The following is a 14,712-nucleotide window of genomic DNA, read 5'->3' as shown; positions in this document are numbered from 1 at the left end:
GCGAATCAAAAAAAAAGATGCATACATATCATGTGGCCAATATTTATCACTCAACTTACATCTCTAAAATAGACTGTCTGGTCATTGATCACATTGTTCTTTGTGGGATCTTGCTGTGTGCTAATTGCCTGCTGCACTCCTTACATAGCAGCAGTGACTATACTTCAAAAGCACTTCATTGGCTTTGGGTGCCCTGAAGTCATGGAAGATGCTGTGAAAATATCAGTTCTTTATTTTTATTTCGATTGGCAATTTTCTTAACAAGTAAGTTCTCCTACCTAGCCGTCTCCTTCCATTCCATCTCTTGCCCATCAACGGCCAAAAGTTCATCCAGTTCCGTGAAGAGCTGAGGAGCGGGACTCTCATCATCTTCACCAAGGATGAAGCGAATCCTCTCAGCTGCTGGTGAAACTACAGTGGTAGACAGAGTACTGTTAACTGTCTGCGATATAATCAATCACACACAACAACATGCATTTATACAGTACTTTTAATGTAGTTTAAAACGTGCCCAAAACGCTTCAAAGGAAGATCTGACAAGAATTTGACACTGAGTCACATAAGGAGATATTAGGACAAATGACCAGAAGCTCTTAATCAAAGGTTTTAAGGAGTGGTCTTAAAAGAGTTATGGTGGGGTGTGGTGGGGGGGGTGGGGGGGTGTGAGGGGTTGGGGGGTGGGGGTGTGGGGGGGAGGTGGAGAGGTTTAAGGAGGGAATTTCAGAGCTCAGGGCCCAGGCAGATTAACATGAAGCCACCAATGGTGAAGCAATGGAAATTAGGGATGCTCAAGAGGCCAGAATTGAAGGAGAGCAGAAATTTCAGAGAGTTGGAGTGCTGGAGATGGTTGCAGAGATAGAAGGGGGATGATTTCAAGACAAGGATGAGAAGTTTACAGTCTGGTTTAATCTCCATAGACATTAGACTTCACTATGAACTTCACAAGCTATAATTAACATTCCCCTTTCATCAGGCATTATTACATTGCATTGCCCGTGATCAGTTGACAACTTCAAGGTTTTTTAAAATAACACAAGATGGTGATGGAGCTGGAAAAGAAATGTAAGAGAGAAAGAAATTATTCCAGCATCTCCTACTGGCTCAGGCTTGAAACTGCACCATTACAGGCAACTGTTTACATACAATTTATTAAGTTTGCTTCTAATTTCCACTCCTCCATCACTTTCACGTGGTCCATCACTGGCACTTCCCTTCCCTTCCTTGACCTTTGTCTCAATTTCTGATGATAGACTGTCCACCAATATCCATTACAAGCCTACTGACTCCCACAGCTACCTCGGCTACAGCTCCTCACACCCCGCTTCCTGTAAGGACTCCATCCCATTCTCTCAGCTCCTTCACCTCCATCGCATCTGTTCCGATGATGCCACTTTCAAAAACAGTTCTTCTGACATGTCTTCCTTCTTCCTTAACCGAGGTTTTCCACCTACGGTGGTTGACAGGGCCCTCAACCGTGTCTGGCCCATCTCCCGCGCATCCGCCCTCACGCCTTCTCCTCCCTCCCAGAAACATGATAGGGTCCCCCTTTCCTCGCTTTTCACCCCACCAGCCTCCGCATTCAAAGGATCATCCTCCGCCATTTCCGCCAACTCCAGCATGATACCACCACCAAACACATCTTCCCTTCACCCCCCCGGCGGTATTCTGTAGGGACCATTCCCTCCGGGACACCCTGGTCCACTCCTCCATGACTCCCTACACCTCAACGCCTTCCCACAGCACCTTCCCATGCAACCGCAGAAGATGCAACACCTGCCCCTTTACTTCCCCCCTCCTCACCATCAAGGGCCCAAACACTCCTTTCAAGTGAAGCAGCATTTCACTTGCACTGCTCTCGATTTAGTCTACTGCATTCACTGCTCCCAATGCGGTTTCCTCTACATTGGAGAGACCAAATGCAGACAGGGTGACCGCTTTGTGGAACACCTTTGGTCTGTCCGCAAGCATTACCCAGACCTCCCTGTCGCTTGCCATTTCAACACTCCACCCTGCTCTCATGCCCACATGTCCATCCTTGGCCTGCTGCAATGTTCCAGTGAAGCTCAACATAAACTGGAGGAACAGCACCTCATCTTCCGACTAGGCACTTTACAGCCTTCCGGACTTAACATTTGAGTTCAACAACTTCAGACCATGAACTCTCTCCTCCATCCCCACCCCCTTTTGAGATCCCCTTTTTTTCTAATAATTATTATATATTTTTTTTTCTTTTCCCACCTATTTCTATTTCTTTTTTAAAAATTTATTCCCATCCATTGTTTTACCTCCACCTTTTAGCCTGTTTCGATCCCCCATCCCCCCACCCCACCCCCACTAGGGCTATCGGTCACTTGCTCGTCCTGCTTTCTACCCTTAATGTCACCATTAGCACATTTCTTAGCTAATATCACCAACGTTAACACCCCTTTGTCCTTTTGTCTATGACATCTTTGGCAATCTCTCCTTTACCTCCACCTATCACTGGCCCCCTATCCAGCTCTACCTGTCCCAAACCCCCCTCAACCAGTTTATATTTCACCTCATTTCTATTTCTCTTTAGTTCTGATGAAGAGTCATACGGACTCGAAACCTTAACTCTGTGTTCCTCTCCGCAGATGCTGTCTGACCTGCTGAGTTTTTCCAGCAATTTTTGTTTCTGTTTACATACAGGATTTTTGTTTCTAAATGTTTAGACAGCGTCTGGGATTTTCCAAACCTGTTGTGGTGGGACCCGCTGCAGGAAATTCGGCAGCCCAGCCAAAAGTCCATTGATTTTTGGCAGGACCGAATGATCCTGGTGGTGGGTAGGGTTGGAAAATCCTGCCCAGTGGGTTTTAATTTTAAGTATTGACATAAAAGTGTGACCAAAAGTTATGGAATTAGAAAGTGTGAGCACAATTATATTACAGCAATGTATATGTTTATAAATGCCTATATTCTATATATATGTTAGTAATTCCTATTTATCTAGGCCCATAAATATAAGATAGTTACTATTAAATCCAAGAGGAAATTCAAACTCCTTTACCCAGAGAGTGGTGAGAATGTGGAACACGCTACCACAGGGAGTGGTTGAGGCGAATGGTATAGATGTAATTAAGAGGGTATTAGATAAAGAGAGGAAGGAAGAGAATGATACGTTGATGGGAGTTTGGGGAGATGGGGTTAAGGGGAGGTTCGTGGGGCTGCATAAACACTGGCAGAGACTAGTTGGGCTGAGTGGCCTGTAAATTCTATGCAAGGTTATTTAACAAATAAGCAATTAGTGAGAAATTCCTCTAACATGACACTTGAAAGAATTTATTAATCAGTTTACAATGCCCATTGTTTAGGCACAGACTGACCTTTACAGAAGTTTCTGAATTCATTTAATCTTTGTGCACTTTAATCTTTACACCATAAACGCAGCATCTGGGCCAGCTGATTTCACTTCACTCTGACGCAGTTACAGTGTAGATACAGCCTGAATCTAGAGTCAGGGCCTGACACAGGAGCAAAGAAGAAGGTCTTACTCCACTTTACATGGGAGTCAATCTGGGCTTTAGCCAAAGGTTTCTCACTTTTGTTGCCTGCGCGAAATCTAAATCGCTCCTCACCAGAGCTAACCTCAGTGTGTCAGCCTGGATCAACAGGTAACACTCTGTCTCCTTGCAGTCAAATAGTCATGGCTTCAAGTCCCACTTCAGAGACTTGAGCACAGAATCCAGCCAGACACACCAAATGCAGTACTGGATGAGAAAGGCCCTCTCAAGTGGCAGTAAAAGATTCCAAGGCACTATTTTGAAGAGGGCAAAGAGAGTTCTCTCCAGTGTCCCAGTCAACATTTATCCCTTAATCAACATCACAAAAACAGATTATCTGGTCATTATCATATTACTGGTTGTGGGAACTTGAATTGATGGCCATGTTTCCTACATTGCAACAGTGACTACACTTTGAATGTACCCTATTGGCTGTAAAATACTTTGGGATACCCTGAGGTTGTGAAAGGTGCTATATAAATTCAAGTCTTTTTTGTAAGCATAACCTTAGTTTCTATTGCCAGTGGGGAAGTCAGTGAATGGCTTCACCATTTTATGATGAGACCATAAGTACAATGGATGATCTGACACCAAGTCAATTCAATTAGTCATCTTCCGTCAAAATGGGCAATCACTTCACATCACAGCTGAGGTGATATTGTGGAAAGCACCATCAATAGTGATGAACCATGAAGCATTAGAACCTTAGCACTGGTTTGTGCCTCTTTTGTTTCATTTATAAAACTCAGTAAAACTTTGATTCACTTAAGTCAACTAAGAAATAATAACGACAACTTGCATTCATGTAGCACCCTTTAATGTAAACTGTCCCAAGGTGCTTCGCAGGTGCAATTATCAAGCAAATTTTAACAGTGAGTGCTATAAGGAGATATTAAGATTGATGACCAAAAGCTTGATCAAAGAGGCAGGTTTTAAGGAGGAGGGAGAGGAACGAGAGGCAGAGAGGTTTAAGGAGAAAATTTCACAGTTTAGGGCCCAGGCAACTGAAGGCAAGGCCACCAATGGTGGAGCGATTAAAATTGGGGAAGCTTATGAGACCAGAATTAGATGAGTGCAGAGATCTCGGAGGGTTGTGGGACTGGTGGAGATTACAGAGATAGGGAGGGGCAAGGCTACGGAGGGAGGGATTTGAAAATTAGTGAAAGGCTGTTCACCACCTACTTCACTTGGCTTCTCTTTCCTGAGATGAATAAATCAGTTGATGCTTCTCTCTGTGCACGCGTTGTTTTATTGTCATTTAAAGTTAGTTCATGGGGCAGAATGCATTATTTGAAATGATAAAGCAGCTCCCTCAATCTGAAATGTCAGCAGAGTCAATAGTACTTTCAGAGGGAAATTGGATAAATATTTGAAGGGGAATACATCCCCAGGGCTATGGAGAAAGACCTGGGGGGGTGGGACTAATTGGATAACTCTTTCAATGGGCTGGCACAAGCCACAATGGGCTGAATGGCCTCTTTCTGTCTTATATGATTCTGGAATACCTCAGCAGTACTGAGGCATATGGACCAGAAAACTGAGGACTGATCCCTGTGTCTGTTTAGTTTGCTCTTGGGAACATAGAGAACCTCTTGAATCAAGTCCATGTCCCTGCTATCATGGTGGTTCTGTCTGTTATTTACCAAATTGCCCTTGATGACATCTAAGCCGCTTGCCACTTACAAATTGTCTGTCCAAAATCCAGGGTAAGATGAGAGTTAGTGTTTACACAATTGACCACTACAACCTCTGGCCTGCCTCTAGGGTAGCCAACTGTGATTAAATGTATTCCTGGATGTTTCATCACATGACTTGCCCCCAGGCTCCAGCATTTGTCAGTCAGCACATCCATCCTTCTGATGCGCTCCCTTCCCATCAATTGGAAAGTAAAAGGACTCATTACCCAATTGGATGATGCTTGACTATCAGTCAAACAGAATCCAGTAAAGAGAAATGCTCAAAGAAAACTACCAAAAAAAAAATCCATTTTTTAATGCCCTTATGATTTTTCTCCAGGATTGCACAGAGCACTGTCCTGGAGACTGATTTTCAATTCTTGGAAATTCCAGGCCAATTCTGGAGGGTTGGCAACCCCACCGGCCTCTGGTCAGGCCTCAGGCGGAGGATTGGGTCCAATTCCTGCCAGCACACTTTAGGAAGGATGTCAAGGCCTTAGAGGGAGTGCAGAGGTGATTTACTAGAATGGTACTAGAGGAACTTCAGTCGCATGCAGAGATTAGAAAAGCTGGGTTTGTTCTGCTTAGAGCAGAGATGGTTAGGGGGAGATTCAATAGAGGTGTTCAAAATTATGAGGGGGTTTGATAGAGTAAATAAGGAGAAACTGTTTCCATTGGCAGGAGGGTCAGCAACCAGAGGACACGCAACTGAAATAATTGACAAATGAAATAGAGGGGAAATGAGGAGACATTTCCTCATATAGAGGGTGGTTGTGATCTGGAACGCACGATCTGAAAGGGTAGTGGAAGCAGGAACTTTCAAAAGGCAAATAGACCTGTGCTTGAAGAGGACTAATCTGCAGGGTTATGGGATAAAAAGCAGGGGGCGTGGTAATAAAGTGGACAAATGAATAGCATCGTGCTGTCAAAGTCTATCCTTCTAATGCTGCCCCTCAATCCCTCAGATTGGGGTTTAGCAAAAAAGGAATAGCCTGTCAAACACTCTGTCCCAGACTTCTATAGAAATTGAGTCATTTGAGTGAGGGAGTTGCTGGCACCTGACTAGTAAAATAAAAGTGCAAGAATGAGTCATGAAAGGGGAAATTCAAAAGCACAATGGTTGTGTAAATTTTAGGTTCAGTTGTAGATGCCAATCACAAGCCATATCAACCAGAACATTCCTGGAGGCAGCCAAAACTTGCAAGTCATTTTTGTAAAGGTTAGAAAGCCATTCTGATTGTGAGCAACCCTTGACCCCTCCACTGCAATGTTGACACTTCAAGGTGTGTGTCACTCAAGAACCAGAGGAAGCAGGGACAGAGGGATAATTTCACCAACAGTTCACCTGCTTTAAAATCATTTTAAGCCCGTTCTGCTTTTTAACACTCCTGTAAAATGCAGCAGCCAGTTCCAGCCTTCTATTTAATACAAGTTTTACTAGTGTTTAAACACTAGTACACCTCCAGGAGTAACCTGCTGAACTTGGGACTGGTTTCAAATGTGCTCCAGCCAGAATAGAGCACTGGATCCAGGAAAGGTAATGAAAGAATAAGATGCCTACTTGGGCAAGGTTGCTAATGACCCTCCAGGATTGCCCTGGAGTCTAAGAAGACTAAGCTCCAGGATACTGCAGTGAGCAGTATTCTTACAGAAAAAAACACAGGGGCATTAAAAGAAAAGTTGCGTTTTTAATGTCCATTTTCTTTGAATATTTCCGTTTATTAGTTCTAAAAATATTGGAGAGTGTGTGTGTGCGTGTGTGTGTTAGACTGTCCCATGAACAATTATCCAATCAGAAAGCAGAGTTTGTTTGCTTTCCAATTGGCCATGGGTAGGATGGGCAAGTGAAGATGGACGCATCAGGCAACCAGGATGGCAGGGTGGGGGTGAGGGGTGATTGATGCCAGAGATAATGTGGCAAAACCTCCGGGCGCGAGTTGGCAGCCTTACGCTCGGGGGAGATTTTGGTCAATGATGGGAACGTGCTGGATGTTCGCAGTGGTAGAGAGATCGGGGCCTCAGGCCAAATAACTCCTTATTCCAAACTTGTATTACAAAACAGCTGGTGCAGAAAACTGGGTAAAGCAAAAACTGCCTCAGGACGTTCCGAAGTGCTTTACAGCCAATGAAGTACTTCTGAATTGTAATCACTGCCATAATGTAGGAAACTTGGCAGCCAATTTTCGGTTTGTGGGGTCTTGCTGTGCATAATGTGCTAATTTGGTTTTTAGTGATGTTAGCTGAGTGATCAATATTGGCTCAGGATACCAGGGGAAACACCCGTGCTCTCCTTAAAAGAGTCACCATGGAATCTTCTACATCTGCCAAGGATTTTCCTGACAGTTATGTGACTGTAAAACGCACGGATACTTGATTTAGCATCTCATCCATAAGATGTTGGCATCCATCCACTTTTGGCACCTCCAACAGCTTAGCACTCTGTCAGTGGTGGTGCCAGGAGTGCCTCGCTTGTTTTTCACTTGAGTCTCTGCAATCAGGCTGACCCCACAACCTTCTGACTTTGTAAATATGAGAGTGTTGCTCAATCAGCACATCTGAGATCTTCAGGAATAACAGGTGCTCTTGTGATATTGGGGTAGAATTTTTGAAATGGATTTAAAATGAGATGTATTTCTGCAATGGGAGGACACAATTGTGTTGTTGGCCCTTTTAGAGTTCGCAGCACCAGTTCTGGAGGGAGTAAGGGCAATGTTACAACACATTGCCCAATGGGCTCATGATGTGACTGTGTTAAAGACTCAAGGGCATTCGCATTTTTTACAGCTAGATATATCAAATCAAAACTGAAAAACATAATTTATTGATCATGTTTTTTGTTGTTATTGAATTAAGTGCAACCTCCACTCCTTCCCTACCCTTGGACCACATTCTGCAACTACATCGTCGTTCCTTCACTGTCGCTGGGTCAAAATCCTGGAACTCCCTCCCTAACAGCACTGTGGGTGTGCTCACACCACAGGGACTGCAGCGGTTCAAGAAGGCAGCTCACCCCCACCTTCTCAAGGGCAATTAGGGATGGGCAATAAATGCTGGCCTGGCCAGTGAAGACCACATCCCATGAAAAAAAATCAGAGAAACCAATGTTTTTTTTTCCAAATATTTAAAGTTGTACATCTCTCCAAAGTCCAATCAACAACGCTTGACTTTTAGCCTCAATGTTTTCGCTCAATCTATTGACATTCTTTGACTGACTAGGTCTGATATTAAACTGTCCATCCACACCTTGTCCATTGCTAAAGCTGTCCCCAGGAACCTCAGATTGCTCCTTCATTTTTATTTTCCCTCAGTAACCCTTTCAATGAAGCTGGTCAGGATTTTTAAAACCGTTTTTCTATTCCAGAGTCACCTCACTGAACGTTGCTGATTCTGCTACACGTGTTTTTAAAAATTGTTCATTCCTGCTCCACTACATTCTAACCACTCACAAAATGATACAGCAAAGAGAGAGGCCATTCAGCCCCTCACGCATGTGCTGGCTCTTTGGTAGAATAATCCAATTAGTCCTACTCATCTAAATGAAGAAATTTCTCCTGAGTTTTTCAAGAGGCATAGGCACAGGACACCACCCAGTTGGAAAAACGGCACCAGAGGATTAGGGAAAGCAGACAGAGGTGATTATCTGACACAAAACCAATTTTTATAAGCCTGAAAATGTGAGGAGGTGATGGAGTTATACAGTTTTGAGGGTTTGGGAAAAAGTGATCTGGAGAGTGGGATACAGTGAGTCTTGCTATCAACACAGAAAAGTAAGGAGAAAGAAGTTGGAGTTTGTAGGTAGGATTGCCTTTGTCTGTTGCATGGTAAGCTTTTTATTGTATCCTGTCCGAGAGAGAATGCCCCTGTTCTTCTTCAAAATAGTGGCAATGAGATGATCCCACTCCAGAATCTTGAGCACAAAAATCAAGGCTGACACCCCCAGTGCAGTACTGAGGGAGTGCTACTCTGCTGTAGGTGCCATCTTCCGGTTAAGACATTAAACCTAGGCTCCAGCTGCCCTCTTGGGTGAGCATAAATGAGCCCATAGCATGCTGTTGGAAAAGAGCAGGCGAGTTCTCTCTGATGTCCTGGCCAATAAACATCCCTAAAAGCAAATTATCTGGTCTATATCACACTGCTGGGTGTAAAGTGGCTGCTGTGTTTCCTACATTACAACAGAGACTACACTTCAAAAAGTACTTCATTTGGCTGTCGAGTGACTTGGGATGTCCCAAGATGGTGAAAGGTGCTGTACAAAAGCAAGTCTTTTTTTTTAATGTTCATCTGAGTGTGCATAAGTTTTCAGTTGACATTTCATCTGAAACACAGTGCCTCTAACAGTGTAGCACTCTGAATGGTAGCTTGGGGGATGTGCTCAAGATTCTAGAGTGGGACTTGAACACACAATCTTCTGACTCAGGGGTGAGAGTGCTATCCACAATACAAGAAATAGGAGCAGGAGTAGACCACACGGCCTGTCGAACCTGCTCGCCATTCAATACGATCATGGCTGATCTTGGGCTTCAACTCCACTTTCCTGCCTCCTCCCCATATCCCTTAATTCCCTGAGAGAACAGAAATCTGTCTGTTCCAGCCTTAAATGTATTCAATGATGAAGCATCCACAACCCTCTGGGGTAGACAACTCTCAGGATCCACAACCTTTTGAGTGAAGAAATTTCTCCTTATCTCAGTCCTAAATGATCATCCCCTTATCCTGTGCCCCTGTGTTTTAGATTCCCTGACCTCTCGGTGTTTACCCTGTCACGCCTCCTCAGAAATCTTGTAAATTTCAATGAGATTGCCTCTCATTCTTCTAAACTCCAGAGAATATACCCACTGAACCATGTGAAGGGAAAAACAATTTTAAACTCCAATTTATTGAACTCACTATCTACATTAAATTTGAGTGTCAGGGCAATATTGTAATTTACACAGGATGGACACAACTCCACAAGGACAGTGAAGGAGTTAACAAATTGGATTGCCTTCTGGTAACCAAGCCTTGGCTAAACAGTAACTCTTAGTAACCACATTCACACATAAATGTTTAACAACCTCTCAGTTACATCAGTCTTTCAGAAGTATAAAGATCAATAATTCATACATTTCATAATCTGCTTTAATATCAGAGTGAAATCTAAACTATCAGCAGATACGCACAGAGCAAATTCTAAGCGATTCACAAATGGTTTGTTTGTCTTGTTCACCAAGATCTGATATTTTGGAGTATTGAATATTGGGTGGGTTATAACAGGGAAGGCCAATAGTGTTGCATATATAGAGAATCATAGAGCAGGATTTTACGCCCAATCGGGCGGGCGCATGCCCGACCTGATTGGGTATAAAATCACACACGATGGTGTTGGGCGAACGTCCCGATGTCATCGCGCACTCTTCTGACCTTTCGGTGAGCGGGCGCGTGCGAGAGTTGGCAGCACATCTGCCGGCAATGAAGAGGCCCATTGAAGGCCCTTAAGCAATGAATACATTTGTATTTTTCGCTGCCCGTCCAACGGTCCTTCCGTTTGGTGGGCAGGTGAATAGGCCAGGCGGCTTCTGCATTCCTCACCCATGGGCGGGATGAGGTTTCCGCAATTAGTTAAAAAAATTCCCATTAACTTTTGGGCGGAGTTTTTATCCTGTTAAGGTTATGGTGAGTGAGTGCCATCTCAGGACATTTTTTTCAGATTTTAAAAGTCTTTAGTTTTGAATTTAAAATTGTTCAGCTCCCTGAGGGAGCTCCCTGCCTTCAGGGAACTTTCAGCGCACGCTCCCCCATGGTATGCACAGACTTTTACACTCATACTCCTCCCCCCCCACCACACCCCGGCAGCGCTGAGCTCCTCAACGCGCCCTTCACTCTTGCCGGCTGTTAATTGGCCATCCAGCGTGAAATTGCGGTGGGGGATCGATCGCGGGCAGTGGGTCGTTTCCCAGTCCCTCCCGGGCTTGCCCGCCACGCCCGCCAAACGGAAAATCCTGCCCATATAGTGCAGAAGGAGGCCACTCGGCCCATTGTACCCTGTACCGACTCTTTGAAAGAGCTTCTTCTTAAAAGAATATCGACTCATGGGACGTGAGCCTCACCGGCGCAAGGCCAGTGTTTGTTGCCCATCCCTAATTGCCCTGAGACGATGATGATAAGCTGCCCACTTGAATCCTATCAGCTTCTACCCTTCTATTCCAATTCTCCCTCACGTGTTGATCCAGCTTCCCTTCAATGTGTCGATAGCCTTTACCTCAACCATTTCCTATCGTAGCCAGTCCCACATTCTCGCCACTCTCTAGGCTGGGTTTATTAGTGACCATCGTATCTTGACGGCCTCTAGTTTTACTCTTACCCGTAAGTGGAAACAATCTGCCTCTGTGTCTGTTCTAACAAAACCTTTCATAATTTTAAAGACCTCTACAAGGTCACCCCTCAGCCTTCTCTTTACACGTGACCCAGCCTGTTCATTCTTTCCTGATATGACCTCAAGAGGACAGGAACAGGTCTTGCAGTGTATGTGCAGGGAACCTGGGTGAAGGGAGAATAATAGCAGTTACTATCAGCCTACACCAGGCAGGCCCAGGGTACAAGGGTACATCCCCAGAAATGGGTTAGGAAGCCCCATTACTCTTCTCTCGCAGGTGTGCAACAGGCAGTCAGTAGCAATAGGAAAATTGAGACCAGGACAGGCAGCAAGCACAATGCTCCACTGTCCTGCCATTTCCACAGATTCAGATGAATTAGCAGACGAAAAGGTTATATCAATCGGGAAAGACTGTTCAGCCTGGGGATGCTTTCTCTAGAAAAAGAGAAGGCTGAGGGATGACCTGAGGGAATCCCAAACTAGGGGCTATCACCAAGAAATCCAATCGGGCGTTCAGAGGAAATATCTTTACCCAGAAAGTGGTGAGAATATGAATTCAGTGCCACAGGAGGTGGTTGAGGTGAACAGATTGATGCATTTAAACGGAGACTGGGTAAATACCAGGAGAAAGAAAAGGATAGGAGATGAAGTAGGGTGAGAGGATACTAATATGGAATATGAACAACAATGTGGACTAGTTGGGCCAAATGGCCTGTTTCTGTGGTTAACATTTTGTAAAATTCAGAATCTTTATGCCAACGCCTTGAATATTGTTAAGGCAGAGGTAGATTCCTGTTAGGCAATGGAATCAGAGGTTATCGGGAATGAGGAATACAAAATACAAACAGATCAGCCATGCTCTTATTGAATGGCGGAGCAGTCTCAAGGGGCCGAATGGCCTACTTCTGCTCCTATTTCGTATGTTCGTATAAAGTCCACTCATCACTATCACGGCTTTAATGAAGGCTCCATCCTGTCTTTCATTCTTTCCTACTCTGACAGTGTACAACAGATGAAGCTTTGATTCCTCTTCACCATCCACTAGAAGGTGGGATTTTGATACCTGTTTCCTCTCTGGAGACGGACACTCCAAATGCCCAATGCTCAGTGCTTCAAAACTTCAAGTGACACAACTGCATACAGATTACTCAGAAGCACGAAAATCAAAGCCTTCGAACCTGGGAGGAAAAAAATACTCTGATCCTTTCTAAGGTGCAACCTGCTGCTATAATTCATTGCACCATTTTTTTTTTTCACTGCTTAAGTCTAGTATATTAAAAAAAATCAGTGGGTGCATGGAGGCAATCTAATTTATAATGCAGTAATACCATGATTAAAATTTAATCGCCATTATATAAAGAGTCACAGTGCGAGCTCTCTAACTGTGATGAGAGGCTTAAGCCCCTGAAATTCCATGGTGAATATTTGTTAGACCCACCCAGCATCTCGAGTGACACCAATCCCTCAATTGTCTCATGTTGCAACTGGGAGAAACAGTTGTCTCTGCTAAAAATATAACGTAATGTATGGCTGACAAAGTCCAAACTGTACTGGCTCCAGGGCCTTGGAGTTTCCCTGTGAGAATATAATTACAAGAAAGCGTATCCCTGAAAGAAAATCACACGGTTGTGGGCAGTTCCAGCCTCCACGTTACAAAGAGGATATAGAGGCACTCGAGAGGATGCAAAACGCATTTATAAGAATGATATAACAGAGCGGTTAGCTGATGACAAGGCCAGGGCTCTTTTCTCTCGGGGACATTGGTGATCTGATAAAGACATATAAAATTATGGAGTTTGAAATGGTGGACATAGGGCGGGATTTTACAGCCCCTGTTGCGGTGAGGGTGGGGCTGCAAAAATGCAGCGAACCATCCAAAAGTCCATTGACTTTGGCGGGGCCGGAAAACCCCACCAGTGGGAGGGGCCATAAAATGCCACCCGCACAAAAAAAACATTCCTCCTTGTGGGGGAATCTGAAAATAGGTACCGTAGCGATAGGAGAGTCACTAATAAACCCAATCGCAAACTCAGGAGAAGCCCCATTACCCAGAGAGTGGTGAGAATGCGGAACTCACGACCACAGGGAGTGGTTGAGGTGAATAATGTAGATACATTATTGGATAAACACAAGTGAGAAAGGAACAGGAGGATATGCTGATAGGGCGAGATGAAACAGGGTGGGAGGAGGATCAGAGCAAACATAAACATCACATTGGAGCAGCTGGGCTGAACAATCTGTTTCTGTGTGAATTTTATGTTCTTTTGCACAGGAATGATTAACAAACTTGTACAAAATTCCATAGTGTCCCAGTTTAATGTCAGAATCAATGTGCAAGTTAACACCATCATTAATAAAGCAAAAGGATCTTTATAACAGCCATTTTGAGAACTGGAAGAGTGCAGAATTCCTGGAGGATTGAAGGGCTGAAGGAAATGACAGAGGCCATGGGGGGATTTGAAATAAAGAATGGGAATTTTAACCCTGTGCTATTGTTGGATTGAGAATCAATGGATAATCTGGATTTAGATACTGAGCCAACACCATGTAATTTGGCCACTGACAGTGAGTTGTGCCAGGGATTGCAAAAGACTGAACGAGGACAGAGACAGGACAATGTGGTGGGCAAATCCAGCTCAATAGAGCAAAAATGTGAAGGGACATATATGGAAATTTATGGGGAAAAGGCATATTTAAAAGGAGCATAAAAGCAGCGGGTGCTCAGATGGAGGTGACTAAAGGCTTGGCAGATGGAATAGGCTTATCACCATCCTTGTGAAGCTACAAAAGCAGAAAGTCCGGGGAAATTCAGAGCCCATAATAATGAGTAATAATGATTGTCAGCATGCTTGGCCGGACAGAAGCTCACCAGAGCCTCGTTACAATCAGCAAATGGGAAACCCACAAAAGTCTAAAGTGGGGAAAAAAGGGAGGATTGAGATTCACAAATAAAAACAGAAAGTGCTGGAAAATCCCAGCAGGCCTGGCAGCGTCTGTGGAGAGAGATGGAGAGTTGTAACTTGCCCTGGACAGCCTCACAAAAACAAGACTGTGTCGATCTGCCGCTTCTTGAAGCCAGTTCCGCTGACTGCCAACGGGACTTGAATACCTGGCGGGGAGCCCAGCTGACAGCTGGTGGGATATTGCCTGTCTCTGACCCTGC

General features: G+C 44.4%; 1 protein-coding gene across 6 annotated transcripts in view; it reads right to left on the bottom strand.

Annotated features, from left to right (window-relative positions):
* LOC144695783 (electrogenic sodium bicarbonate cotransporter 1-like) overlaps positions 1 to 14,712 on the bottom strand; it is a 201,165-nt gene that overhangs the window by 153,972 nt on the left and 32,481 nt on the right. For all 6 annotated transcript variants that reach the window (XM_078567229.1, XM_078566891.1, XM_078566807.1 and 3 more), the window contains exon 4: positions 279 to 411. In XM_078567229.1, the coding sequence (XP_078423355.1) occupies positions 279 to 411 (133 nt within the window). The remainder of the gene's footprint in view (positions 1 to 278; positions 412 to 14,712) is intronic.

The sequence above is a fragment of the Cetorhinus maximus genome, chromosome 1 (genome assembly GCF_964194155.1).
Source record: "Cetorhinus maximus chromosome 1, sCetMax3.hap1.1, whole genome shotgun sequence".
Classification (NCBI taxonomy): domain Eukaryota; kingdom Metazoa; phylum Chordata; class Chondrichthyes; order Lamniformes; family Cetorhinidae; genus Cetorhinus; species Cetorhinus maximus.
The sequence above is the reverse complement of the archived record's forward strand: the minus strand, read 5'-3'. Positions and strand labels throughout refer to the sequence as shown.